Raw genomic sequence first — 27,413 nt, 5'->3', positions numbered from 1 at the left:
CCTGGGGGACAGGGAGGGCTCTCTAGAAGAGGATGTGCTTGTGGTGGGCCTCAAAATTGTCCCGGGCCCTATCTCTGCCCCTCTCTGAGTTGCTGGTGGCCATGCTTTACTCTCCTGCACTAAGTTGCTTGGAGACAGGAGGCGGGTTATAAGTGTCTGAGCCCCACCCCACCCACACTCACCTACCCCTGGCTTAACTGAGGACCTGATACCAGCAGGCAGTTAAGATGTATGTTGGACACAATGGACTACTACTCAGCCATAAAAAAGAACAAAATAATGCCATTTGCAGCAACATGGATGGAACTAGAGACACTCATACTAAGTGAAGTAAGTCAGAAAGAGAAAGACAAATACCATATCATATCACTTATATCTGGAATCTAATATATGGCACAAATGAACTTTCCACAGAAAAGAAACACATAGATATGGAGAACAGACTTGTGGTTACCAAGGGAAAGGGGGAAGGGAGTGGGACAGACTGGGAGCCTGGGTTTAACAGATGCAAACTATTGCCTTTGGAATGGAGAAGCAATGAGATACTGCCGTATAGCACTGGGAACTATATCTAGTCACTTACGATGGAGCATGATAATGCAAGAAAAAAGAATGTGTATATGTATACATTGTGTGACTGGGTCACCTTGCTGTACAGAGGAAAATTGACAGAACTCTGTAAACCAGCTATAATGGAAAAAAATAAAAATCACTTAAAAAATATGTATGTTGGGTGGGTAGGTGAGTGGGTATTTGGGTAGAGGCATGAATGAACAGGTGGTAGCTTAGGTAGATGTACAGATGGAAGGATGACGATCAGACTGACCAGTAGGACCTGGATGGGTGGTGAATGGAGGGAGGGATGGATTGACAGATCATGAATGGAGAGACCAATAAATGGATGGATAGGTGGACAGATTGACTATTAGAGGATGGGATGGATAGACAGATAGGTAAAGTATCTAGTTCATCTAGATCCTTGTCCAGGTAGATGAGTGGATGGGTGGGAAGACAGCTGGATACTCACTCGATCTCCGTTCTGCTATGTTTCCTCCTCAGCCTCTCCTCCTCCCTTGCCTCCTCCTTCACTCTCACAATCTCAGAGCACAAAGACCATGATTCTCAATCCAGATTGGACACAGGATTTTTTTTTTTTTTTGGTCTTTTCTAGGACTGCACCTGCGGCATATGGAGGTTCCCAGGCTAGGAGTCTAATTGGAGCTATAGCCGCTGGCCTACACCACAGCCACAGCAATGCAGGATCTGAGCCACATCTGTGACCTATACCACAGCTCACGGCAACACTGGATCCTTAACCCACTGAGCGAGGCCAGGGATCGAACCCACAACCTCATGGTTCCTAGTTGGATTCGTTAACCACTGAGCCACAAAGGGAACTCTGACACAGGATTTTTTAAACTTGGTATTTTCATAATTTAAAAGTGTATAAACAAAGAAATTTGCTGGTGACCTAGCTGGTTAAGGATCAGGCATTGTCACTGCTGTGTCTCAGGTCGCTGCTGTGGTACAGGTTCAATCCCTGGCCTGGGAACTTATGCATGCCTTAGGCAAGGCCAAAAAGAAAAAAAAAATAGGGACAATATGGCTTCTCTATGTAGTATCATGTGGAATCCTACTGCATGTACTGTTAGTGTGGTATCGCTCATCATAAATAGAGAAGCAGGAGGTCTATAAGCATGAAGTGTGTTTCTTGCAAAGGAAAGTGATTTTTTTACTCATAAGTTGAGACCCAGTTTTTTTTTTTTGGAGGGTGCCCACAGCATGTGGAAGTTCCTGGGCCAGGGACCAAACCCACACGGGCCTCCACTGCAGTGACAATGCCAGATCCTTTGTCCCCTGGGCCAGAAGAGAACTCCAAGACCCATATTTTTTGACAAAACAAGTGGGTGCTTCTGATATGAAAACTCATGCAGTCCAACTTCCTCAGTTTAATGTAGTCAAATTTTATTTATCAAATTTTCCTTCATGATCTGTTTGCCCATTTAACAGATACAGAAACTGAGACCCAGACAGGAAGAAGAATGACTTTCTAACTCGCTGCCAGTTAGAGATACAGCCAAGACTCCTCTTTCTCACTCTCTAAGACCTCTCCATCCTCTATTTCTTGCACTCATTCCACCTTCTCTCTCCCTGCCAAATCCTCCTTTGGGCCTGATGCATCATCTCTCTACCCCCACCCCTGCCAACATAGATGCCCACCACACCTCCAGCCGAGGCTTCAGGAGGACTGCATGTGCATGTGCAAACTTAGTCTCTCTTTAAAGAAAACTTGTTATAGAGTTCCTATTGTGGCTCAGTGGTTAACAAATCTGACTAGGGACCATGAGGTTGCGGGTTCGATCCCTGGCCTCACTCAGTGGGTTAAGGATCCGGCATTGCTGTGAGCTGTGGTGTGGGTCGCAGACATAGCTTGGATCCCATGTTGCTGCGGCTGTGGTGTAGGCTGGTGGCTACAGCTCTGACTAGACCCTGGGAACTAGTCTAGGAGTTCCTGGGAACTCCTAGCCTGGGAACCTCCATATGCCACGGGTACGGCCCTAGAAGGACAAAAAAAACAAAAACAAAAACAAAAACTTGTTGGTCTAACATACATATAAAAAAATGGACTCATCATAAGTATCAGGCTCAGTGAATATTCACAGTGAACACACCCATGTTACCTGAACCCTGATAAAGAGACAAAATGTTAGCAGCCCCTTCTTGATCCCCTGGAGTCATCCCAAGGCTAAAACACAGCCCTGACTCCTAACATCAGAGATTAGCCCATTTGGAGCTTTAAATAAAGAAGCCTTACAGCATCCACACTTCCATGTCAGGCTGCTTTTGCTTAACATATTGTCAGTGAGATTCGTCCATATGGTTGCATTTGGTGTAGAATGTTCGTCTCGTTGCTGTGTTAATGTTCCGTTGTGTGTCTGTGCAAGATAGACTTACCCAATCGCCTGCTGATAAACATTTAAGTTGTTTCCAATACTGAGCTAATAAGAAAAATGCTGCTCTGGAGTTCCTGTTGTGGCTCAGTGGAAACAAATCTGACGGGCATCCCTGAAGATACAGGTTCGATCCCTGGCCTTGTTCCGTGGGTTAGGGATACAACATCGCTGTGATCTGTGGTGTAGGCTGGCAGCTACAGCTCCGATTTGACCCCTAGCTGGGAACCTCCATATGCTGCGGGTATGGCCCTAAAAGACAAAAAAAAAAAAAAAAAAAAAAAAAGAAAGAAAAAAAAAAGAGAAAAAGAATATCGCTGCTCTGATAGTCCTTACATTGTGTCTTGTGTGCGCACATGCGTACGTTTCTGTGGAACTACTAGGTCCACGTACTGCTGTCTGTCAATGTTTAGCGCTGGCAGATACTGACAAATAGTTTTCTAGAATGATCGTGTCAAGCCACATAGTGGTGGTGGCCGTGGCTGAGGTTCTGCTCACAGCATATCCTCATAAACAATTGCTAGTCCTTTTAATTTGAGAAATCACGTATTTGTGGGGCAGGCTTCCATCAGATTGCCTCGGCTTGAATCCCTTCTCTTTTTACCTTGTTACCTCAGCAAAGCCTGTTTCCTTGTCTATAAAATGGGTTGAAAGTCATGGGGCTGCTAGGAAGAGTCCCTAAACAAATTATGTGACGCTCTATAAACATGAGCTATTTACAGATAATTCCTACAACAACCCTCTGAATCACTTCCCCTCCCAGACCCTCAATTTTCCCTTCTGTAAAATGGCAATAAAAATATAAACACACCCACATACACTCAAGTGCAGAGATTACCAGTGAGTGAAATAATATATTAAAGTGCCTAATATTTTTACTGAAATACAATACATTTATTATCAGATTTCCCTTTTCGGTGGCTTTTAGTATAGTCACAAAGTTACAGCCATCACCACTGGTTAATTCTGGAGCGTTTTCATCACCCCCAATGGAAACTCTGTCCCCATGGCCACCATTCCCCATTCCCCACACCCAGTTATCTCAGACCCCTGACAGCTGCTAATCTACTTTCCATCTCTATGGATATTAAAAGTGCCAGATCTTGGCTTTTCTATATTTTTTAACTTTTGAAAACATGAAATATCTAATACTGCAACAGGCACATAATATGCACTTAATAAATGTGTGTGTGTGTGTGTGTGTGTGGAGGATAGATAGATAGGGCACCCTTAATAGACAGATTCAATGTGCGTTCATTCAACAATTTGCACATTTGCCCTTGAGAGGAAAATGATCTATTGAGAGAAATAAGATGCGATTCTTGCTTTCAAGGAATTTGCCATCTAGCGGGAAAGAGAGGCATGTACCTGGGAACGCTGGGCAGAATGAAATTAGAGTTGCAGCTGAACAAGGGTTGTTGGAATTTGGGAAAGATACCAGAGGTGGAGGTTGTACTTCTAGGATAGGGGGGCTTCCCTGATGTCAAGGAAAGTCAGTGTGTGTGTGTGGGGGGGTGGAAGTCCTGAGATGCAGGCTGGAAGACAAGGAGTGTTTGGTGTCAGGCGGGACCTCTGGGACAGCCAGGTCTTCACACCCCAGCCAAGACCTCATCCTGCACCTCCATGGCCGTGAACAAGACGTGTCTGTAGCAAGAGGTTAGAAACGCTGGGTGGTAGCGGCCAAATGGAAATGGAGCAAAAGGGTGAGCTGAGCAGGTGCACACAAGTTGGCCCTGTCATCTGGGCAAGGGCACTGAACTGGCTGTGCCCTTGGTCTATGCGGGTGGCAGCCTCATAGGTGAAGGAATCTGGACTTTCAAGTCTAATAGCACTGACTTCAGTGGGGTTAGAGATGCTGGTTCAAAAGTGTTGGACACAGTGCTTGGAGTGAGGAATACACTCCCTTAAATGGCCACACAGATAGGTTGGGGGAGGCTGGGCAAGGGGGATGAAGCACACATTCAAGGCCTTAGCAAGATTGGGGCATTGAAACACTTTTTAAAAATTGAGGGGTTCTCTGGTGGTGCAATGGGTTAAGAATCCAGCATTGTCCTTGCAGCAGCTTGTATCACTGTTGTGGTACAGGTTTGATCTCTGACCTGGGAACTTCCACATGCCACAGGGGCAGCCAAAAAAATAAATAAACAAATAAAATAAAGAATCTTTCAGGGAGTTCCCGTCACGGCTCAGTGGTTAACGAATCTGACTAGGAACCATGAGGTTGAGGGTTCGATCCCTGACCTCGCTCAGTGGGTTAAGGATCCGGCGTTGCCATGAGCTGTGCTGTAGGTCGCAGACGCGGCTCGGATCCCGAGTGGCTGTGGCTCTGGAGTAGGCTGGCAACTATAGCTCCGATTTGACCCCTAGCCTGGGAACCTCCATATGCCGCCAGAGCAGCCTTAGAAAAGACAAAAGACAAAAAACAAACAAACAAACAAACAAAAAAACAAAAAAAGGACCTTTCAGGTTAAAGGAAGAACAATTCAAAATAAAATAAAATGGGGAGTTCCCGTCATGGCACAGTGGTTAATGAATCCTACCAGGAACCATGAGGTTGCGGGTTCGGTCCCTGCCCTTGCTCAGTGGGTTAACGATTCGGCGTTGCCGTGAGCTGTGGTGTAGGTTGCAGACGCGGCTCAGATCCCGAGTTGCTGTGGCTCTGGCGTAGGCTGGCGGCTACAGCTCCGATTTGACCCCTAGCCTGGGAACCTCCATATGCTGAGGGAGCGGCCCAAAGAAATAGCAAAAAGACAAAAATTAATTAATTAATTAATTAAATAAAATAAAATGGAGTTCCTGCTATGCCTCAGCAGTAACGAACCTGACTAGTATTCATGAGAATGTGGATTTGATCCCTGGCCTTGCTCAGTGGGTTAAGGATCCGGCATTGCTGTGAGCTGTGGTGTAGATTGCATACTCAGCTTGGATCTGATGTTGCTGTGGCTGTGGTGTAGGCCTCACCTGCAGCTCCAATTCGACCCCTAGCCTGGGAACTTCCATATGCCACATGTGCAGCCCTAACAAGTGAAAAAATTTTAAAAATAAAATAAAATTTAGTAATTGATATTTATATATATTTAATTGAAGATGTCATCATGGGAGAGATTAGAATTTGTGGGCTTCCTTTTTTTTTTTTATTCAGATAAATGAATTTTTCTTTTCCCAAAATTCACTTGGGTAACCATTTTGTTTTTGTTTTTGCTTTTTCTTTTTTGGCCACGCCAAGGCATGTGGAGTTCTAGCCAGGGATCAGATCTGAGCCACAGTTTCAATCTAAGCTGCAGCCGTGGCCATGCCGGTCTTTAACCCACTGTGCCAGGCTGGAGAGTGAACCTGTGTCCCAGCGCTCCCAAGACACCATCGACCCTGTTGCGCCACAGTGAGAAATCCCATTTTGTATTTTTTTGGTGTCAAATTGTTTTTCTTAAATTGAGTGTAATTGATTTACAACGTTGTATTAGGTGTACAGCACAATGACTCAGTTTTATATATATTCTTCTTCAGTTTCTTTTCCGTTGTAGGTTTTAACGAGATATTGAATACACTTCCTTGTGCTATACAGTAGATCCTTGTTGTTTATCTGGGACTTCCTTTTATTTATTGTACAATGTAGTTTTTTTTTTTTTTTGGTCTTTTTAGGACCGCACCCTTGGCATATGGAGGTTCCCAGGCTAGGGACTGAATCGGAGCTGTAGCTGGTGGCCTATGTATGCCACAGCCACAGCAACGCCAGATCCAAGCTGTGTCTGCAACCTACACCTCAGCTCATGGCAACGCTGGATCCTTAACCCACAGAGTGAGGCCAGGGATCAAACCTGCATCCTCATGGATACTAGTCAGATTTCCACTGAGCCATGGCAGGAACTCCTGCTTTGTTTTTAATTATATGCAAGGGTATCTTCTTTTCAGTGCCCAGGTCTCCAAAGGTATTATCAGGTCCTGAGGAGGGCAGAAGTGGGGTACAGATGCCTGTGGGGGGCCAACTGATGACTTGAGAAAGAGAGGGGCATGGGGTGAGGGAGCTAATCCACCCTATTGAGACTCAGATCAGGGGAAGGTCTTTTGAACCACAGACCACAGCTCCGAGATTTTCTCCTGGGCACAGGAGACCAGAGGAGCAGAGAGATGAGCTGGAATGCTGATAGCAGGGACTTAAAACCGAGGTGGTTAAAGTTGCAGGACCCTAAGAAATCGCTAAATTCAACTTCCTCATTTTACAGAGCGTCAGATCCCCAGTAAGACAGAGAATTGCGCAGGGTCATTCAAGGAATTTGTGGCAGAGCAAGGATCAATTCATTTGTCTGCTTAAGCCAGGGCCACTGAAGCTAGGAGGCCCTGCTTCCTCCCCCTACCCCCACAGTGCATTCCCCAAGTCCCTGGGTACCCACCGTGGGGGTTCAGATACTGTAAGAACAGTTCTGCCTCAGGGCTCGCAGGCCAGGGGAGAAGTCAGACAGGCACATAAGGCTGTGCCATAAACCCTGAAAGGGCCACATAGGGATGGCCCTCCCTCCAGAGGAAGCAGGCTGAGGTGGGCACCCGAGCAACCCCAGAATTAGGCAGAGATGGACAGGGAGAGTGCACCCCCTGCAGAGAGCAGTAGGGCGCCAGTGGAGCAGGGCAGTTGGGGCTCCTGGGAGCGTGAGATCGCTGTTTGTCAGGGACAGAGGGAACCTGTGCAAGGGACATAGTGGGTGGAAGGGCTGGCCTGTGACCAGCCTGGGTAACCATTTCAGCACCTCAATTGTTCCAGGAGCCCTCAGGGCATGCCTTTTGATTTCGGGAGCTGTGTGACCCTGCCATGGGCCTGAAGAAAGTGTGCAGGAACCTTTTCTAAGCCTCCAGTCCCCAGCTGACCACCTCCTACCCCGTCCCCTCCTGTGACTTGACATGGCCACACCCTCTGCAAAGCCAAGGGAACTAGCATTAGCCTCTAGCCTGGCCTGCCTCCACCCCCCTCACCTCCCACCCAGAGAGCCGTGGGTGGGAAGTCTGGAATTCTTCTAGACCAGGCTTTTTGGCTGTCCTGGTGTTGAAACCAGGCCTGTTTCCACTCCTGTGGACTCTGGAGCCTCTTCTCATGTGGGGCAATAACCCCACCTCTGAGGATTTTTAAAGGTGCCAGGGAAGTGACCGGTGTGAATGCCCCAGACCAAACTGCCTAGTTTGTCTCCTCAGGATGAGAAATGGGCCTTCAGAAACAGGAACACAAAGCTGGACCCCCAGGGTTAGTGAGAGGAGGGGGCTCAGAGCAGATGGCCTGCCTGGGGAATGTCCAGAGGACGATAACCAAGGCTCTGCCTTGCCAGCTGTCACCCATTACCACTGGTACCCACCCCAGCAGCGGGCAGGATTTACACTCTGGGGCCTGCCCTCTGAGCAGGTGCAGTGATGATTATAATGGTCACTGGGGGGAGTTGCTCCTGTGGCGCCATGGAAAAGAATCCGACTAGTATCCACCGAGATGTGGGTTCCATCCCTGGCCTCGCTCCATGGGTCAGGGATCCAGTGTTGGCATGAGCTGTGGTATAGGTCTCAGATGCATCTTGGCTCCAGCGTGGCTGTGGCATAGACCCGCAGCTGTAGCTCCGATTCGACCCCTAGCCCGGGAATTTCCATGTGCCGCGAGTGCGGCCTTACAAAGCAAAAAAAAGGAAAGTCACTGGGGGAGGCAGACCACACAAGACTTCAGAGAGATGGGTGCTTCCAGCTGTGTGGAGGACTGAGAGGGAGTGAATGTGACCTGGTAGATCAGAGAGGGCGGGGGGCAGTAATTAATAAGGGGCTTAAAGGGAGAGCACCCCTGGAAGCAGGAATCCCTCACTCTGAGGTGCTTTCAGGCCCAGGTGTGAACGACTCTTCTCGAGACCTCTTTTGAGTGAAGGAGGGGCGGGCCCATCAGGACTCTAAGTAGTCGCAGCAGAAGGAAAGACAGGAAGGATGGTAGGGACCTCCTCCTCTTACAAACCCCAGACCCACGGGTCGGGCAGGCGCTCTCTCACACCTGGCAAGTTGATTATGCTAATTGAAGGAACCCCGGTCGGTACCCGCGCGCCTCGAGGCTCCGCCTCGTCGAGCGACCTATCCGGTGGAGGGGCGGGGTTATGCTAATGGAGCCGGTCTGGCCACAGGGGCGGCGCGGGCAGCTGCACCGAGCTCAGGCGAGGCGGCGGCGGCGATGGCCATGGCCGGGGCGCTGGCAGGTCTGGTTGCGGGCTTGCAGGGCCCGCGGCTCGTCCCCAGCCCGGATTCAGACTCGGACACAGACTCAGAGGACCCGAGTACCCGGCGCAGCGCGGGCGGCCTGCTTCGCTCGCAGGTCATCCACAGCGGTCACTTCATGGTGTCGTCCCCGCACAGCGACTCCCTGACTCGGCGGCGCGACCAGGAGGGGCCCTTGGGGCTCGCTGACTTCGGGCCGCGCAGCATCGACCCCACACTCACCCGCCTCTTCGAGTGCATGAGCCTGGCCTACAGGTGAGGGCAGCTCCGGGGCCGACGGCCTCGGTCCTCCACGGCGGGACCGCGCGCTGGGGCCCCGGACACCCCCACCTGGCCCCAAGTCCTGGTCCCCGGCTGCTCTCAGAGACTCTGGCCACAGCCTAGATACCCTCCCTCCACCTTAACCTGGAGTTTTTTCCGACCCAGCCCAGCTGCACCTCCTGGGTCCCATTCCTCCCCACCATGACTCCTTCCCTAGGGCTGGGACCTCCTGCTCTCCACCTCCACTTCTGCAGGCCTGCTGCAGACCTCCCTCCCACCTCCCGACCCCTCAGCCCCCAAAGAAATGCCAGGGCATCCCTTGCGCTCCCAGGACCCTAGGCTGTCCTAACATCCCACCCTCCACTCCAGGGGCCACTCCACCCAACTGCTTGCAGCAGCCCCGGCCCAGACCCACCCTATTCCTGCACCCTCCTGGTACTCCTCATGCCCATTACTGTCCCAGTTCATAGCCACGGTGACAGAAACCCAGTATCTCCTCCACCCTGCACCCTCCAAATGCAGGGACACCTGTTCTTGACCTGCTAGGTCAAGGGTGGCTGGAGGGTGCTCCGTTGGGACCCAGGGAGGCTCAGCTCGAAGTTTCCCAGCCGTGGACAAGCAGAGGGTGTTGAGGGTTGCAGGGGGGCTGGTCCCTTGGAGGCCTGGGCTCCCCTCCCTAGGTCGTCCCTGGAGTCTGAGCGCCTAATGCTGCCTGGGACCCCTGCTTGGCGTGTTGCAGAGCACACAGGCCGCGCCCAGCCCCAGCTCCACGCCTGCTTCTCAGGGAAGGGTGCGAACCGGGGTCCTGGCTCATTGCCCTGGAGCAAAGTTCCCCAGAGCGGAGGGGCCAGGATCAATTATCAACTGAAAAACCGTAGGGGAGAAAGGGGGATCGGCCCGGCCTTGATCTTTTCTCTGTGCAAATATTCCTCTTCCTCTGCTGCTCCTCCTCCTCTTCTGAGAACTGCTGGCTACAGACCGGCACTTGCTGCTCTGCCTGGGAGTGGGAGCTGAGGTGGGGATTGCGGGGGAATTTTTCCCGCCCCCTACCCCGGTGCCCAGCCGCGACCCCATTGGCTGTACGCTTTGTAACCTTGGCCCACACACGCTCTGGCCCCAGGCCCAGGTCATGTTGCAATCTGATCATCCAGAGCACCAGTCCAGTGTGGAAAGTTCAAATTCCCATCCCTTTCCTCCCTCCCTTCCTGGGACATCACGGGACCTCCTGGGACAGGGCACCTGAGGTCATGGTCCACCGGATGTGGGCACCCCCGCTCCCCAGACCCCTCCCAAGATCTCCCCCTTTTCCCACCCACTCCCAACTTAAGCTTCTTGCTTTCTACTGTACACTGCTCTCCCTGGGCTGGCTCATGCCCACCCCCCATCCCAGACCATGGGTGACCAAAAGGGGAGGTTCTGGGGAGGTGACAAGGCAGGGGACAGAGCACACTCCACTAGGAGGCTGACTGGAAGCTGATGGCACCCCACTCGGTGGCAGCTGGGGTAGAGAGAACTGGGCTTTCTCCCTAAACACAGAGTATGCGATCTCTATGGCCTGCCCGGGGTGGGGGCCTGAGCGTCAGGGATGCAAGTGGCTTAGTACCAGCAGAGTCTTTGGATTCTCCCATTTGGTAGAGGGAAAAACAGAGGCTCAGCCTGGGATAATGTGGTAGCCCTTGAAGACCCCTAACAGGGGTTCCTTGGAGGGGGGAGGATTGAGGACGCCAGGGTGTCCCAAGAGAGTAAGCCAAGGGAAGGGTCAGTGAGCACCTCCAGAGGTGCTGGGAGGAACTGGCCAGCTGGACCCAAAGGACATCTGTGGATGTCTGGCCAGTTTTCATCCTCAGCAGGACTCTGTGGACAGAGAGACGGCTGCTCCACTGGGAGGAGGCCCGTGTTCCATGGTTCCGTGGGTGGAAGCCACAGAGAGGCAGGAACTGGAAGTTCCAAGAAAACACTTGTTCATGGTCAGAGCTGGCTAGCTCTGGAAAGAATGGCCTCAGGGATGTGGGGAGCGAGCAGGACCCTATCAGGGAGACTCCAAGGGAGTTTCCGCAAGGTAGATGGGAGGGATAGCGCTAGGGAGTGTTCTGAGTTTTTCTCATCCCATCCTCAAGATTTCCAGAATTTCTATTAGTCGTAAGAAGCTCTTGAACCCTGGCCACAGACTTTGCTCCAGACCTCCCCTTCCAGCGGACAGGCCCAGCACAGACCAAATCCTTCCCTCCTGGGCTTGGATGTCACTGTCCCAGCTCTGTCAACCTTACCTGTCATCTCAGCAGGGAAATGGAGGAGGGAGGGTAGGCAGGCTGGGGAGGGGGGCACTGGGTGATCAGAGTGAGCTGGGAGGTTGCTGGGATACAGGCTGGGGCAACACACTCAGGCATGCCCCCAGGTGCCACAAAAGAAGCTGGCCCAGGAGGTATTAGAGTGCCCCCCCCCGGCACATCTCCCTACTAGACAGATGGTGTTTATCTAACTTAGGAGGGAGGGGGCCAGCCAGCAGGCCTGGGCACTTGGGCCATGTACTCTATTTGGGTAATGAGGCCTGTATGTCCTGGGGTGGCAGTCTTCCCCCTCCCCCACCCCAAAGCAAACACAGGAGCTTGGAGACCAGAGAGGAGAGGGGACTCAGTAACCAGTGCGCTAAAGAGGCTACAGAAGTCAGACCGCACACACACCCCCACCCCTTACCTCCGGGATGAGACAGTCCCCTGGAGAGAGCAGGCCTGGCATTCTGAAAGACTAAGCCTTGGAGCCTCAGCCTTCTATGTGGGCGAGGGCTGGAGAAGGTGGGCCAGAGGGGACTGGTACATGATCCTAGCTGTGGACCATGAGGAGGGAGGGAAGGGGGAGGGAGGGACCAGCAAGGGTCTAAGACCTTGAACAACCTGACCTAGGTCAGCTCCCTGAAGGTAGCAGACTCGACCTGTGCCCAGTCAAACCCCTCACCTGGTAGAGCCCTTCCATCTCGTGGATTTGATTGACTACTAGGGTCAGGGTCAGAGTTAGGGTTAAGTGCCAATTGCCCATCACTCCCCCATCCTACCTGCCTTCCCTTGGGTCCTCGTGGCTACTGTCTTGCATGCACCTCTCCAAAAGGGAATATCTTCCAGCTCAGTCCAGATTGCCATCCTGGGATTCTGGGCTGGGCAGACACCAGAAGGGCAGGAAAAAGGCAGCGGCCAGCTGCTTGGAACCTGCCTCTAGTGAAGAGCCTCCTTCTGCACCTGGAAAGACCTTATCTATCCTCTAGGCCTAAGGGGGCCAGCAAGACTGGTGGAGGAAAAGCCACAGGGCCTGAGTGAGTCCCCTTTCCTTCCTGACCCTCAGTTTCCATCAGTAAGAAACAGGCGAGACCCCTTCTTAGCCAACAAGACAGCTGCCTGTGAGGCCGCTGGGTACTGTTGGTGTGAGGACTGAGCTGATAAATAGGTTTCAGCAGGTCGGCCTGAGAGAGCATTTTAAAGGTCTTCCTCTCAGCGTAGCTATTTCAGGCGGGTAAGAGCGAGGGGCAGGATTTGGGGGCACCCTCAAATTGCCCATCATAGATGAATGCCTAGTGCATGGGAAGAGAATGGAGCCAGCCCCCTCCAGCCCTCCCCTTTCTCATGCCCCCCCCTGACCCAGCCCTCTCCCTCTGACAGCGGCAAGCTGGTTTCTCCCAAGTGGAAGAATTTCAAAGGCCTCAAGCTGCTGTGCCGGGACAAGATCCGCCTCAACAACGCCATCTGGAGGGCCTGGTATATCCAGTGTGAGTGGGCACCGAGGGCCCCAGCAGGAGGGCTGAGGCGGGGCTGCCCCCGAAACCCCCAGGGCCCTCAGGGGCAGTGCCAGCGCCAGCGGAGTGCTCAGGGGACACCAGGGCCCCAGCATCAGGACCTCTCAGCAGCTTCTGACTCCCAGAGGGTCTTGGGGAATGTGTCCCAAAGGGCACTCTCCACTGTGAAGTTGGGTCTAGCAGGTGTCACCCCTTGGATGTCCCAAGGTGGGTCAGTTCACAGCCCATTCTGCATCCCATTAGTGTCATCAGGTGCCCCAAATGCCAGGGTAGAAAGAGACATTCAACCCTATCAGGGCCAGAGTTCCCTCTTGGCTCAGCAAATGAACGATGCAATCAGGAGATCGATCCCCTGCCTGGGAACCTCCACATGCCATGTGCCAACCGCGCCTCCCCACCCCACCCCACTGTCTGGGCCAATCACACCACTCTGCAAATGGGTAAACTGAGAATCCTGCCTCCCATTGAAGTCCTTACTGAACCTCCATCAGGTGTCCCCCATGGAGATTTGGGGGGCAGGGGCCCAGAGAGGCTATGTGGTGCATGGAAGGGACTCTGCTCGTGGAGTCATCCAGAGCTGATTTTCCACCCTGTCTCTGCTCCTTGCTGGCTGTGTGACTGTAGGCAAGTTGAACCCATTTCCTCATCTATAATGTGAGGCCAAGGGTCCCAACTTTCACAGCTGGCATGAGAATAATGGGTATAAACAGGCCTGGCATGAAATTGGTGCTTAATAAATAATGGTTGATTCTGATGTACCCTCGAGGAGGTCACGGTCATTCATTTGGGGGTTCAAATCCACCTACCTGCCCCCTCCCCCCACCATGGCAGGCAGCAGAGCTGAGAGGCCTCAGACCAGGTGGTCCTGCGCCGAGACCTCGTCCAGCTCAATAAGGTCCTGCTGCAGAATTAAAGGCTGTGCTAAGCTGGGAACACACAGCCCAGGAGGGCCCACACATGGTATCCTCTGCACTGGCCCCATTGGCTTCCATTCATGCAGAGAAAAGGAGTGAGTTTTGTTTTGGTTTGGAGTTTTTTTTGGTGTTTTTTGTTTGTTTGTTTTCTATTTGTCTAAGTGCCTGGCACTTTCATAAATCATCTTACTTAGGCTTCCTAACAACCCTGGGAGATAGGTCTTATTACCCCTATTTGATGGACGAGCAAGTGAGGCCCAGAAGGTGAGTGACTTATTCAGGGTCACAGAGCATAAAAGGAGCAGAGCTGTGGCTGGCTGTGAGTTCAGGGCTCTCCAGCTCGGCCCAGCGCTCCTTCCACTGCTCCCAGCTGGGTGGCTTCCAGCCCTCACATGAGAACGCTCATGGGGCCCTGCCGAAACCAGGAAGCTGATAGGCCAGGGGGAGAAGGTGTCAGCACCCTCCTCACCCTCCCACCCCGCCCTGAGGTTTCACCCTCTACCCTTTACCCCCAAAGCTGGACAGGATGCAAACCCTTCTCTCTGCAGAAGGAATTTCTGATGCCACCCTGGGGTCCTCACCCAGACTGTGGCTTAAGTTAACAGAAGGGCCCCAGGCACAGAGTCAGAAGGTGGCTGAGTCAAGTTCTAGCAAACCTGTGACCTTGGGAAAGCCCCTAGCCTCCCTCACTGAAGCTCCTTCATCTGTAGAGTGGGAATCATCACATATCCTACAGCTGAGGTTTGCCGTGAGTTTCCAGAGAGACAGATGGTCCATATCTCAGTACAGGGCCTGACACACACAAGGGCTCCCTGAAAGGTGAGCGGCTGGGATTTACTATTAGTGTGACAATAACAACAGCACACAGCTGGCCTATAACGAATGTCAGGACTCCCCCTCCTTCCTGAGCACAAAAGCTTTGAAGGTGAGCCTCAGGAAAGGGGGGGATGGGACTGCTGGAGGGCTGCCTGGCTCATCCCCCTGGCACCTGCTGCCCCTCAGCAGGCTCCTGGCCTCCAAGATCCCTTCCTTTCCCCTGCTCCCCAATGGTCTTGATTTCCTCTCGTTGCCCAGAGCAGCCCGGACAGACTGCCCACTTTGCTTTAGCTCCCATGATGTGTGCACTGCCCTGCTCTCTCCCTTAAGCTGGGAGTGCCCTGATTCACCCCTGGGCGCCCTGTTCCAGCTTCTGTCCCAGCATAAGTGCAGGGAGCTAGGATGCTGCGTGAATGGATGAAGTTATCATTGTTAAAGAAAGCCTGTCCCAGCCCCAGGAAGCCACGTGGTTACTGCCCTTCTGTCCAGAGGACAAGGTGACTGGGTGGGGGAGGACAGAGCCTGGCCAGGCCTGCTCAGCACTGACTCTCTGGGGCCTCTGGGCAAGCCTGCTTTGTCCTGGAGCTCATATCCTCAACTGGGAAGCCAGGGGCAGAGACTCTGAGACCCTCCTTGCTCTAACCCCTGGGCACCCATGCAGCCAAGGACCTATTCCTTTGTTTTCTGTCCAAACCACACTGAGCAACGGGATACCACTCGCCTCCCAAATCCCACAGGGATAGTCTTGGAGAACGTGCTTTAGGACAGAACTTTGTAAATGATGCTGAAGGTCCCAAAAAATTTCATGTTCAGGTGGTCCCCCTCCTCCGTGACAATTGTCCCAGAGGAGGTTTGCTGTGGGCTGAGGTGGCATGGGCCCCACAGATACCCCTGAAGTCCTCTATGTCAAGATGCCAGGAAAAGGCACTGAGTAGGGGGTCCCCAGGTTTTGAAGGCCTGCTGTGTGCCAAGCTCTGTACTAGATGCAGGGATCTGGGGCTCAAGGACGTAGCTCCTGCTTTCACTCCTGGGAGGGAGGCCAGTGGGCAGAGACATGTCTGGGGCAGGGTGGAGAGTAAGGGGGCACAGGACCATGAGTTTCAGACGAGGGAAGGGTGTTCCATGGAGAATAAAACCAGAGCGCTACTGGGGCAGAAAGCTGTCTGGCTTCAAGGTGGGGCAGATGAAGGAGATGGAAAGGCCAAAGAAGCAGAGATTGGAAAGGGGCCAGTCACGCAGAGCTTGGAAGCCAAGAGAAGGGATGTGACTTTGTCTTTGGGGTTCATGGAGCCATGGAGGGTTTTAGGCCCACACTGTGCTTTAGAAACTGATGTGTTCACAGCAGGAAAATGAGCTCGACCACATGAGGCTGGAGTCAAGGAGGTCCCGGTGAGAATCGACACAAGACCAGGGAGTGACAGAATATGGAGGGAAGAGGACAGTGGAAGAAAAGTCACACATTCTTGGGATTGAAATGGTTAATCCCATGGATTAGATGGGAATGCCAGGAGATGGTGGGGAGTTTTGGGGACGGGGAGGTAGAGTTGGAAGTCCAGAGGAAGCCCAGGCTTGAGAAGGGAGTTCCTGAACATCCGAGACTGATGTTTTAAGACATCCTAGTGGTGGTTCCACAGGCAGCAGGAAGGTGTGCTGAAATTGGAAAGGAGCAGAATGAAAGAGGTTGAGGGGGTGGGCCTGGCAGAAGGGCCAGTGAAAAGTGGTCAGGGAAGCAGGAGGACAAAATGAAGGTTCTGGGGCTTAGAGAGGAGGGAGCACCCTGCAGCCAAGGTCTAGGAGGATGGGACAGGGGAGGGCCAGGGCCTTGAGTTCAGGAGCTGGGTCAGTGGAGTGTGGTGGGCGCAGATGCTGCGATACAGGAGGTGGCGACGAGACTGGCAGAAGCAGAGGTGGTGAGTGACGGCTCTTCCAGAGTTTGAGAGGAAAGCACAGGGATGATGGGAAGAAGTTAGCTCATTGGGAAGCAAAGGGAGACATCTGAGAGGTAAAGGAGGGCCTGGAATTGGTTTATAGGCCAAAGAGCCTGGCGAGAGGTCAGGGTGGATCCAGGGATGGGAGTGGAGGAGACAGGCAAAGGCTCAGGCTGGTGGGCTGAAGTGGCTGGGGGTGGTTCTTTGCAATGGAATTGAGCATCCTGAAGCAGAGGCCAGGACTCTGGACCTCTAGCCTGCCCGTCTGACCAGGGCCTTCTTGGGGCACCTCACTCTCTGTGGTCCCACAATCCTATTCAGCAAGCATTGCCTGCACACTTACTGGGCTCCCAAGGGAGGCAGAGGGGATGTGGCAGTCACACAGAAGAGGCCGATCTAGGCAAGCTAGAGCAAGCAGGAAGACTTCCTGGCGGAGGTAGCACCTAATCTGAGAATCAAAGGCTAGGCAGGATTTCATAGTGTGGTACTTAGTTCCAGTCCCCTTGGAGTGGCAGATGAGGGAGCTGGGCACCTCTGATCTGGCCCTTTTCTCTCAGATGTGGAGCGGAGGAAGAGCCCCGTGTGTGGCTTCGTGACCCCCCTGCAGGGGCCTGAGGCTGATGAGCATCGGAAACCCGAGGTAGCTGAGACCACTGGACCACTCAACTGAAGCTCCACCAAGGAGGGAGGACCCTCGTGCTGAGTGGGAGGGGCTGGCCCAGACGGAGATTGGGTGAGGGGTGGGGTCAGTGCCCCCCTCGCACTGAGTCCCCTTCTCCCCAGGCCGTCATCTTGGAGGGGAATTACTGGAAGCGGCGCATCGAGGTGGTGATGCGAGAATACCACAAGTGGCGCATCTACTACAAGAAGCGGGTCAGTGGGGAGCCGTTCTCCTGGGGCTGCGGGCCACCGCCTCTTGCCAAAGCCCTGGAGGGGCACCCCCCAACCCTCGACCCAGTCCTCCATTGAGACCCAGGCTGACAGCGCCACCGCGTGGGCGCAGGGCCTCCTTTCCTCCCCCGGCGGAAGAGCGCCTGAGGGGAAATGAGGGATCCAGTTGATCTGGGGGAGCTCGCGAATCGGGGAGGCCTTGGGGGGAGCAGTGGAGGAGGGGACGAGGAATCCCGTGTCCACGTCTGTGTGTTCCTCCAGCTCCGCAAGTCCAGCCGGGAAGGGGATCTCCTGGCCCCAAAGCAGGTGGGTGCTCCCAGGACCCAGAAGGCGGACGCTTCCCTCTGGGTGGGCGGGGCAGGGGCGGGGTGAGGGTGCGCGGGAGGGGCGTGGGCGTGGCCGCGGGCCTCTGCTCGTCTGCCCTTGGGAAGGGAAGCCTTGGATCCCAGTGGTGGGGAGACCCCACGGCTTCTGGTTGACTAAGCAAGTGATGGGGAGGCATGGGGAAACAGAGGGCTCTAAGAAGTGGGGTCCCATGCAGGGAAACATGTAGGGGGCCGGAAGGGACTCTTACCTCTTCAGCCGGCTGTCTCTGTCTCCTGGGGGTAGTTGTTAGAGGCCAATGGGGTGACCCTAGCCTTTCAGGCAGCAGACTAGGTGCCCTGGAGAGGAGAGAGGCGGGGGCCATGCAGAAGGACCCTCTGTGCCACCAGCCACTTCATCCCCCAGGCAGGGGGCTGCATGGAAGGACCAGGGGCAGTGGGGTCCTCCTGGGGCTGCTGACCGCCTCTGTCCCCTTAGGCGGAAGGGGGGTGGCAGCCACCGGAGCGATGGTGCGAGCAGCTCTTCACCAGCGTGGTGCCTGTGCTGCTGGGGGGCCCAGAGGAGGAGCCCGGTGGGCGGCAGCTTCTGGATCTCGATTGCTTTCTGTCCGACATCTCCGACACACTCTTCACCACGACTCAGCCTAGCCCCACACCCCTGCAGCTGCCCCCCGAGGACGGTGAGCGTCTGCACCAGGGAGGGAGGCCTGTGGGAATCCAGGCAGTCAAGGGAGAGTGGCCAGGGACTGTGTTCCCACTCTACCCTGATGTTCTGACATGACCGCTGCCCCCTCCAGCCTATGTCGGCAATGCTGACATGATCCAGCCTGACCTGACGCCCTTGCAGCCCAGCCTGGATGACTTCATGGAGATCTCAGGTGCGGCAATCTCCCTGCTCCGGGTGGGTGGATGAGCGAGGCCAGTGGGAGGAAATCCCCAGTTTGACTGAGGCCTCAGGCCCTGGCCCCTCTGGGAGGGTAGATGATCGGGGTGATTTCTGAGGGAACGTCCTGGTCTCCCTTTGTCTGGCCTTATGATGCAGTTGGTGTGGCCTCAGGTGAGAGCAAGGCCAGGCGGGGCCCCTAGGAGGGGCCGGGGGACCAGGGCATGAGGCTGCGTGCTGTGGGGAGCTCCTAGGAAAGCAGTAGATGCTGGAACTCCCTCAAGGGAGAGAGATTTTGATCCTTTTCCGTTATTCGGGTCTACCTATTAGCATTCATATAATTCACTTTAAAAACCATTAAAGAACGTTTCAAGCATACTTCAAGCACACACAGAGGTAGGAAGTAGTTCAAGGAACCCTCAGGAAAGCACCAGCAACATCAACATTTATCAACTCTTGGCCATCCTAGACCGCACCCACTTCTCCTATGTTACTTTTAAGAAATTCAGGGGTCTTTTCTCATACAGCATTCTTTAAGGAAGTCCTTTGCCCTCCCTCCCTCTCCTGACCCCCAGGACCACCGTCACTGTTTTCTTGTGTCCGTCTAGGGACACGAGGTCTGTGCAGCACACGTGGACAGATGTCTCTTTTTGTTTCCACAGCCGCCTTTTCCCGCATTGCTTTCCCCACTTGGCTGTAGACCTTGGAAACTGCGCCCGATGGTCACACACTCAGGGGCCTCTGGAGGCAGGCTGGGGATCAGCCTGTCTCAGCCGAGGCCTGGGGGCAGAAGTGGGGGTTCCTGGGATAAAGGCTTTGTTCTGGTGACCCCTCCACTCCTTCCTAACTGACAGCGTCCTGGGCCTATCAGTTCAGAGGTGGAGGCCTCTGGGGCGGGGACTAGGGAATGAGGAACCACTCCCACCCCTGCCTGGGGGTGTGGTGGGGGCTGCAGGGACAGAAGTGTTGATGGCACTGCCCTGGGAGCAGACCAGCCTGGGAGGGCAGCAGCCCTGTCTGGGCACACAGACCCCTGATACAGGTAGGACCAGCCACCCCGACTCCTGGCTCTGGGCAAATCCTGACCAGCTGGAGCTAGGAAGCAGCTTCTCTCAGTGCCAGGCGGCAGATGGTGGGGGCCAGCAAGGGCCACCTACAGTAAGGGGTGTGAGCACATAGGGAGGTGGCTCATGAAGCCCCCTTGACCTGGGAGGACAGGCAGCACCAGGGCCACAGGGCTTTGTCCCCAAGAGCTCCTCACTTGAAAGAAAACCCAGTGAGGGGGCCTTAACTCCCTTTAGGGAGGGGGCTTGGTGAGGTGGGAGCTTATGAAGGGGAAGAGGCTGGGGGAGGGGTGCTCAGGGAACAAGTGGGGCAGGAGAGGGGCTGGAGGATGGCAGGTCAGTGGGGGGGACAGGCTGGGGAGGGCTCCGTGGTGGCTAGGACTATGAAGTGACTTCTCCCACAGTGGGTTGGAGACAAGCCGTGGTGAGGGAATGGCGGTGGCTCGGGAGTGAGCTGCGCTTGCTGCCCCATGAGCCCCGCTGGATTCTGGGGGGCAGGCGAGTGGCAGCAGTGAGCATCCTGGGGCCAGGCCTAAAGGAGTCCAGTGACGAGGCCCACGGTCACTGGGGGGTTGTGACCACTCACCCTCTACCACTTAGTCCTTCTGGAGGGAGGCAAGGGGGCAGCGAGAAGATCCTTTCTGACTGTGTGGCTGAGAAAGACACACAGACACACACAGACATGGGCACAGGGCAGGCACGTACAAGCTGAGCACCTCACACCAGGCCAGGTACATTCAGACTCAGACAGAGTCACAGACAGAGGACAGACACACAGCGAGGCAGACAGATAGGTGCTGCGTGAGACTGACACAGAGCCGGCCACCCGGCAACACACGGGCCCCAGAGTCACAGAAGACGCACAAATCAGACCCCGTCAGATTCAAGTCTGAAGCTGTGCTATTCCACTCCCGGCCTTCCTTTGAGGCGGCCCCTGGGAGGGAGGCCGGACCAGCTGTCTTGGCTGGGGGACTGGGGCTTTGCCCAAGGCTGGTAGGGTCAATCGTGTCTGACCAGCCCAGGAGGCCCGGGGAGCTGGTGCAGACAGAAGGCTGGTCAGGGTCAGAGAAAGGTGCCCGGAAGGGAGCGGGCGGGCGGGCGGCACCCGGGCCCGGGATGTGGTCAGGCCACAGGCAGCTGCTTCCCAAAACCAGAATAGCCTGGGCCTTACACAACCCGCACCTCAAACAATCTGGCTGCCCCCTCCCGCCAGCTCCTCTGGGCCTCCCAGCACCCCTCACCCCTGCCCTCACTCTGTGTCCATCCTCCGACCCCTGCCCTGACCCCTTTAGCCCCTTCACCCTGCCTCTGGGCGCTACCCTTGTGGCCCTACTGGCTGGCCTTCTAATAAACCCAGCTGGTTCCAGACCCACTGACCTTCTGAACCTCTCACCCCTAACTCACTCCTTGAACTCCTCCTGGCACCACTGCCCTTCCCATCCCATCCCTCCTCCCCTTGGGCCCCGCCCTTTCCCGCCCTGGCATTCTCTAGAACCGCTCCTTCTTCTGTGTTCCCAGTGCAGCTGGCAATAGGAGCAGATAAGGCCTGGGGGGCCCAGGCCCAGGGATGGGGGGGCCTCAGGAGCCAGTTGTGGGGCTCGGTGGGAGGGCTGCTTCCAAAGGTTCTGCTGACACCCCACACGGTCCGCTGCTGTCTCCCACTCAGGCCCATCCCACCCGAGCCTCTGCTGCTGCTTCCCCTGAGTGAGACAGAAACTCTCCCAGTTTCACAATCTCCTGTGGCAGCCCCCCCCCCCCCGCCCCCGCCCCAGCCTGGGGACAGGGCCAGCCCTCTGCTGCCAGCCGTGGCTTCAGCACTAATGGCTGCCGCCCTGTGTGTCTGACTTACAGATTTCTTCACCAACTACCGCCCCCCACAGACGCCTACACCTTCAAACTTCTCTGAGCCCCCCAGCTTCGGCCCCATGGCTGACCCTGTCCTTAGCAGTGGGGTCCTGGGCTCCGAGTTGCCCCCCGCCTCTCTGGGCATGACCCAGCTCTCAGGGCATAACCGCCTGCAGGTGAGTTTCCCTCACCCCACCCAGCCTTGCCCAGCTCACCTGTCTACACCCAGGAGGTGCTCAGGGCACTTCCTGGGTATGCTTGTTCCACCAAGAACAAGACCCCATCTCTGCCCTCCAGGAGGGCATGGTTCAGCTGCGGAGGAAAGACCTTTGTGAGGCAGAACTGACAAGATGGTTGTGGGAGGGAAGCTGAGGACAGAGGAGCATGCAGCACAGCACCACCGAGGGCTGGGTTGCTCGTGGAAGGCTTCCTGGAAGAGAGGGCAGTTCTGAGCCTTAATGAATGATTTGGGTTTGGGCAGAAGAGACCAGTAGAGGGCAAGCCGGATGGGAGGAGAATCATGACCAGAAGCTTCTGAATTGCACATGTGTGTTTAGGAAGCAGTGCATCTACCATTTTGGCTCAGGAATGGCCAGTTCCCAGGCCAGTTCAGATGTTGCCCCCCGATGCTTGGCTTGATGCCTTTTCCCTCCTCACCAGCCTTTTCAAGACCCTACTGTCATTTGTTGAGAGGTCTTTCTCCTTGGCTAGACAGTGAGCTCCTTGCTGGAAGCTCCTTTACTCTCCACTGCATCTTCCATATTTAGCACCGTTCGAGCACATTAACGGCACTGGGTCAATGGTTGCCCAGTAATTGAGCAAGTGAATGAATTATTGTGTGGATGGAGGAGTGAGTTGAAGAATAGATGGATGGGTTGTAGATGGGGGGAGATGTTTACATGGCTGGTGAACATAGAGGTAGGTGAGTGGTCAGTTGGATGGACAGGCTGGTGGATGGATTCATAAATGAATAAATAGTTTGGTAGATCAATAAATGGGCTGGTGGATGGATGTTTGGTGACTGTATAGATGGTGGGTAGATGGATGGGCTAAGGGTGGGTTTGGGGTGAATGAAGGAAGCATAGATGGTTGCATGGATTGGTGAATGGGTTAGTACCTGGTGGGCTGGTGGACATATAGGTAGATGAGCTAGCTCGTAGGTAGGTGAACAAATAGGTAGGTGAATGGATAGATGGATGGATGAGGGATGGATGGATGAATGGATGGGTTGGTGGATGGATGGATCAGTTATTTGGTGAAGGAATGGATGGGCAAGAAGATTGGTGCTCTTTCTCATGCCTGATTTGTGCATAAATGTGTTCTACTCTTTTTCCTCGTTAGATTATAATTTCCCTGGGGTGTGTGTGTGTGTGTGTGTGTGTGTGTGTGTGTGTCGGAGGGCAGGGGTCATTGTTCCTGACTCTTCCAGTGCCTCATTTAGAGCTGAGCCAGGGCAAGAGGCTTCCTGGGAGGCCTCAAAAAGGCCAGCTTTCTCCCCTGCTCTCTGTCCCCCCAACCAGGCTCGGAGCAGCTGCCCTGGCCCCCTGGACTCCAGTGCCTTCCTGAGCTCTGATTTCCTCCTTCCTGAAGACCCCAAGCCCAAGCTCCCACCTCAAGCCCAAGCTCCCGCAGCCCCACCCCTCATCCAATACCCCAGCCCTACTAAGGGACTTGGCCTAGAGCCCTGCCCCCCACCCCCCTTCCCTCCCATGGTGCCCCCGCCTGCTATGCTCCAGGAAGAACCTCTCTTCTCTCCCAGATTCTCTTTCCCGACTATCCCTCCTGCCCTGGGAGTGTCCCCACTGTCTACGCCCACAGCCTTCCCGGCCACTGCACAGCCGGGCCCAGGCCCTACCCCCGCCCCCTTCCCCATAGACCTTCAACGCCTGGGGTATTCGGAGCCCCCCTTTGGGCCTCACTTCATGGTGCCCCAAAGTGCACGGCCCAGAGGCAAGCCCCCCACCCTGTCCCCTAGGGGGCGGAAGCCCAGTGCCCCCACCTTGGCCCCTGCCACTGCCAGCCCCACTGCCACTGCCGGGGGCAACAACCCCTGCCTCACACAGCTGCTCACAGCAGGTGAGTTGAGCGGGAGGAGAGGGGACCACATGTGAAAGTGGGGAGCCTGTGGGAGCAGCGGGTGAAGGTTAAGGGGCAGGTAACAAGGAATTAGGAACTGGGGCCCCGAGCCCAAAAAGGGTACTGGCTGTTACGAGGGGAGGGATGGGACTGGGGACACGATGGGGTTGGGGGCCCAGCAGCCCTCACAGTTCTTCCCGTGCACAGCCAAGCCTGAGCAAGCGCTGGAACCGCCACTTGCGTCTGGCCCCCTCCTTCGGTCCCCAGGGTCCCCGGTAAGATGACGGGCACGGGAGGTGGGGAGGAGTCCTGGGGCTTCACCCCAACTCTCTGCCCTTCTCCACCCCAGCAGGAGACAGTCCCTGACTTCCCTTGCACCTTCTTCCCCCCAACCCTGGCCTCCACACCACCCCGGCCACCTCCGGGCCCGGCCACCCTGGCCCCTCCCAGGCCCCTGATTGTCCCCAAAGTGGAGCGGCTCTCACCCCCAGCACCCAGTGGTAAAGAGGGTTTGCCGGGATCGGGGAGCTCTATGGGATGGAGGGAGGGAAAGGAAGAAGGGGGGACCAGGGCCAGGGCCAGGATGAGAGGGACAGGGCAATGGGACCCTGTCCCCGGTGTCGGTCTGTCTGTGGGTCTGTCTGTCCCTGGCACAGGTGGTGAGCGGCGGCTGTCTGGGGAGCTCAACTCGGCGCCGGGCCCAGGGACTCTGAGCATCCACATCTCTCCCTCTCAACCCATCCCAGGCCGGGGGGGCCGGCCAGACAAGGTGGCGCCCTGTCTCACCCAGAGATCTGCTTGCACCCTCCCTGCCCCGCCCAGGCCCTCCCGCACTCCCTCCTGGGCTCACCCCACTCTCTGCCCCCCAGACCGAAAACCGGCGCATCACACACATCTCGGCCGAGCAGAAGCGGCGCTTCAACATCAAACTGGGGTTTGACACGCTGCACGGGCTGGTGAGCACCCTCAGCACCCAGCCCAACCTCAAGGTGAGCCCGCAGCCCGGAGCCCCACGGCCCCTTCGTGACCCCCCTACCCGAGCCCCAACCCCAGGGCCCTCTGCACGCCCGGTTCCCTCCTCCTCCTGGCCCAGTGCCTCAGTGGGTCTCCGGGGGCAGGGGGGGGGCCTCCGACACCTGAGCCCGCCCTGTGCTGCCGCAGATGAGCAAGGCCACCACGCTGCAGAAGACGGCCGAGTACATCACCATGCTGCAGCAGGAGCGCGCGGCCAAGCAGGAGGAGGCCCAGCAGCTCCGGGACCAGATCGAGGAACTCAACGCCGCCATCAAGTAGGTTGGGGGAGGCCCTGCGGGCACTGGACAGTGGGGGCCTGCGGCCTGGCTCCCCGCCCCTGACCCGCCCCGTGCCCCCAGCCTGTGCCAGCAGCAGCTGCCTGCTACCGGGGTGCCCATCACACACCAGCGGTTCAACCAAATGCGAGACATGTTCGATGACTATGTCCGGACCCGCACGCTGCATAACTGGAAGTTCTGGGTGGTATCCTGACTCGGCCAGACCAGGCTGTGCCCAGCGCAGGCTCCACTCCCCAGGCTAGGCAGGCTCTCAGAACCGCTCCAGGGCCGGGGCTCTGGTTCTGCCCCCTGCTTCCATGCCCTTGGCACGCTGGCCAGCAGCCTTGCCCAGTGATGGGCTGGGAGCAGAGGGAAACTGAGGGGGAGCCCCTGGGTGGGGGGACCACAGTCCTGCCCTCAGAAAGTTCCAGGGACAGTTTGAGAGAACCTAAACTCTGAGGGACATGACTGGGGTGGGCCCTCGGGAAGACATCGAATCTCTCACTCCCTTACCTAGTCAAGCCCCAGACTGAGCCGGGACAGGAAGCCCAGGGATGGGGGATACTCCAGCCCAGAAGGAGGACCATGGAGGAGCTGGGGGAGCGGCTGAGAGCCAGAGCACCGGGTGGCCCTTGGCAGGATGGGAGGGCGGCTACAGTCAGGGTCCCTGAGGTTCAAGGCTAGAGAGTGGCCAGACCCTTCCCCTGGTTTATGCCAGCTGTCAGGGCTGCACCTGAAGTGGGTGAGGGTACCAGCTGGATGACAGGCCTGCTCCTTGACCTGGGCCCAGTTCAGCATCCTCATCCGGCCTCTGTTCGAGTCCTTCAATGGGATGGTGTCCACGGCAAGCCTGCAGAGCCTCCGCCAGACCTCACTGGCCTGGCTGGACCAGTATTGCTCCCTGCCTGCTCTCCGGCCAAGTACGTGAGCCACCTGCCCACCCAGCAGAGTGTCCAGGCCTCAGGGCAGGGGGTTCCACCCTGCTCAGACCCCTGGTCCAGTCTGTCTTCGATATAGCCTAGGATTTTGGTCATCCCACCAGGCCTTCAGATAGGCCACCAGGACACCTGCAGACAGGTCCTGGGAGGGGCTGATTGGCAGTGTGTCAAACCAGCACCTCCCCATCCCTCTATCTGGAGCATCCATGGGTAGGGCCCCACCCCAGAAAGTCTCTCTCCCCCCCACCTCTTTCCCCAGCTGTTCTGAACTCCCTACGCCAGCTGAGTACATCCACCAGTATCCTGACGGACCCGGACTGTATACCCGAGCAAGCCACACGGGCAGTCACAGAGGGCACCCTTGGCAAACCTTTATAGTGCTGGCCAGACCCTGCTGCTCACTCAGCTGCCCAGGGCCGCCTCCTGCCCCAGGCCCTGGCTGTCAAGGAGGGTTTTTTCTGACCTCCCAGAAGCCAGGAAGAACGGAGTTCCAGCCCCTGCTCCACAGGCAACCAGCACTGTGCCCCGGGGGGTGGGGGAGGCTCATCCTTCCCCTCTGGACCTTCGTTTTCCAGGCTGCAATATGGGGAAGGGCAGGCTTCCACTAGAAGATGATCCCAAGGCCTTAGCAGCTGTGGTGCTTGGGGACCTAAACCGTCGACTCAGGGAGTTTGAAGGAGAAAAGAGGATGCTCCCCTTCCCCGTCACTCCCACCTGCTCCCCCACAGGTGGGGGACAGGCCCCTGCTTCTGGGCAGGGAAGCCAGAAAGGAGGTTCCTTCTCTCTGCTCCTCCACTGGTAGCCTGGAGGGGCTGTGGGCAGGTGTCCCTGGGTGAGGCCAGGAGAGAGCAGGGCAGGGGGAGGCCAACCCAGGGCAGGCATCTGGGGCGGGGGGGTGTATGTGTGTGGACACGTGTGTGCGGATTTTGTAAAGCATTCTTGACCAATAAAAACAAAAACAGTCGGGGACTGTCAGCATATCTCTCTCTAGGATGGAGAGAGAAATTGGTAGTGGGAGGTGCTTTGTGGAGAGCCTCACTGGCCCTGAAGGGACCTTAGCTTGTCCTCTGCGCTGGAGGCCCCTGGAGGGTGTTAGATGGAGGTGGGACAAGACCGGCTGCAACTTCTTAGCAGGATCCCTCTGGGGGCTGAGTTGAGAACAGGTGGCCGGCGGACAAGGGCAAGGGCAGGCTGTTGCCACCATCCAGGCGAGAGGTGACAGGCACTC

General features: G+C 55.8%; 1 protein-coding gene across 19 annotated transcripts in view; it reads left to right on the top strand.

Moving 5' to 3' along the window:
• MLXIPL (MLX interacting protein like) overlaps positions 1-27,149 on the top strand; it is a 50,336-nt gene extending 23,187 nt beyond the window's left edge. Inside the window, exons 1-17 of one of the 19 annotated variants that reach the window (XM_085016820.1) lie at positions 9,105-9,428; positions 13,082-13,188; positions 17,431-17,513; positions 17,657-17,746; positions 18,026-18,070; positions 18,566-18,767; positions 18,885-18,965; positions 21,886-22,055; positions 23,400-23,955; positions 24,163-24,230; positions 24,308-24,455; positions 24,702-24,724; positions 24,825-24,944; positions 25,117-25,244; positions 25,329-25,452; positions 26,038-26,167; positions 26,445-27,149. In XM_085016820.1, the coding sequence (XP_084872946.1) occupies positions 9,130-9,428; positions 13,082-13,188; positions 17,431-17,513; positions 17,657-17,746; positions 18,026-18,070; positions 18,566-18,767; positions 18,885-18,965; positions 21,886-22,055; positions 23,400-23,955; positions 24,163-24,230; positions 24,308-24,455; positions 24,702-24,724; positions 24,825-24,944; positions 25,117-25,244; positions 25,329-25,452; positions 26,038-26,167; positions 26,445-26,563 (2,493 nt within the window). In that variant the 5' untranslated portion in view covers positions 9,105-9,129 and the 3' untranslated portion in view covers positions 26,564-27,149. Of the gene's footprint in view, positions 1-9,104; positions 9,429-13,081; positions 13,189-17,430; positions 17,514-17,656; positions 17,747-18,025; positions 18,071-18,565; positions 18,768-18,884; positions 18,966-21,885; positions 22,056-23,399; positions 23,956-24,162; positions 24,231-24,304; positions 24,725-24,824; positions 24,945-25,116; positions 25,245-25,328; positions 25,453-26,037; positions 26,168-26,444 lie in introns of those variants that run through there. The other 18 variants (XM_021086323.2, XM_085016819.1, XM_003124408.6 and 15 more) reach the window with 18 other exon arrangements.
• Positions 27,150-27,413: the final 264 nt, after the last annotated feature.

This window comes from Sus scrofa, chromosome 3, assembly GCF_054392235.1.
Source record: "Sus scrofa isolate SSC_HxYL_T2T_F1_AM1 chromosome 3, Sscrofa_HxYL_maternal_Yorkshire_Landrace_v2.0, whole genome shotgun sequence".
NCBI classification, from domain to species: Eukaryota; Metazoa; Chordata; class Mammalia; order Artiodactyla; family Suidae; genus Sus; species Sus scrofa.
Note: the sequence above shows the minus strand (reverse complement) of the source record. Positions and strands in the feature narration are given on the sequence as shown.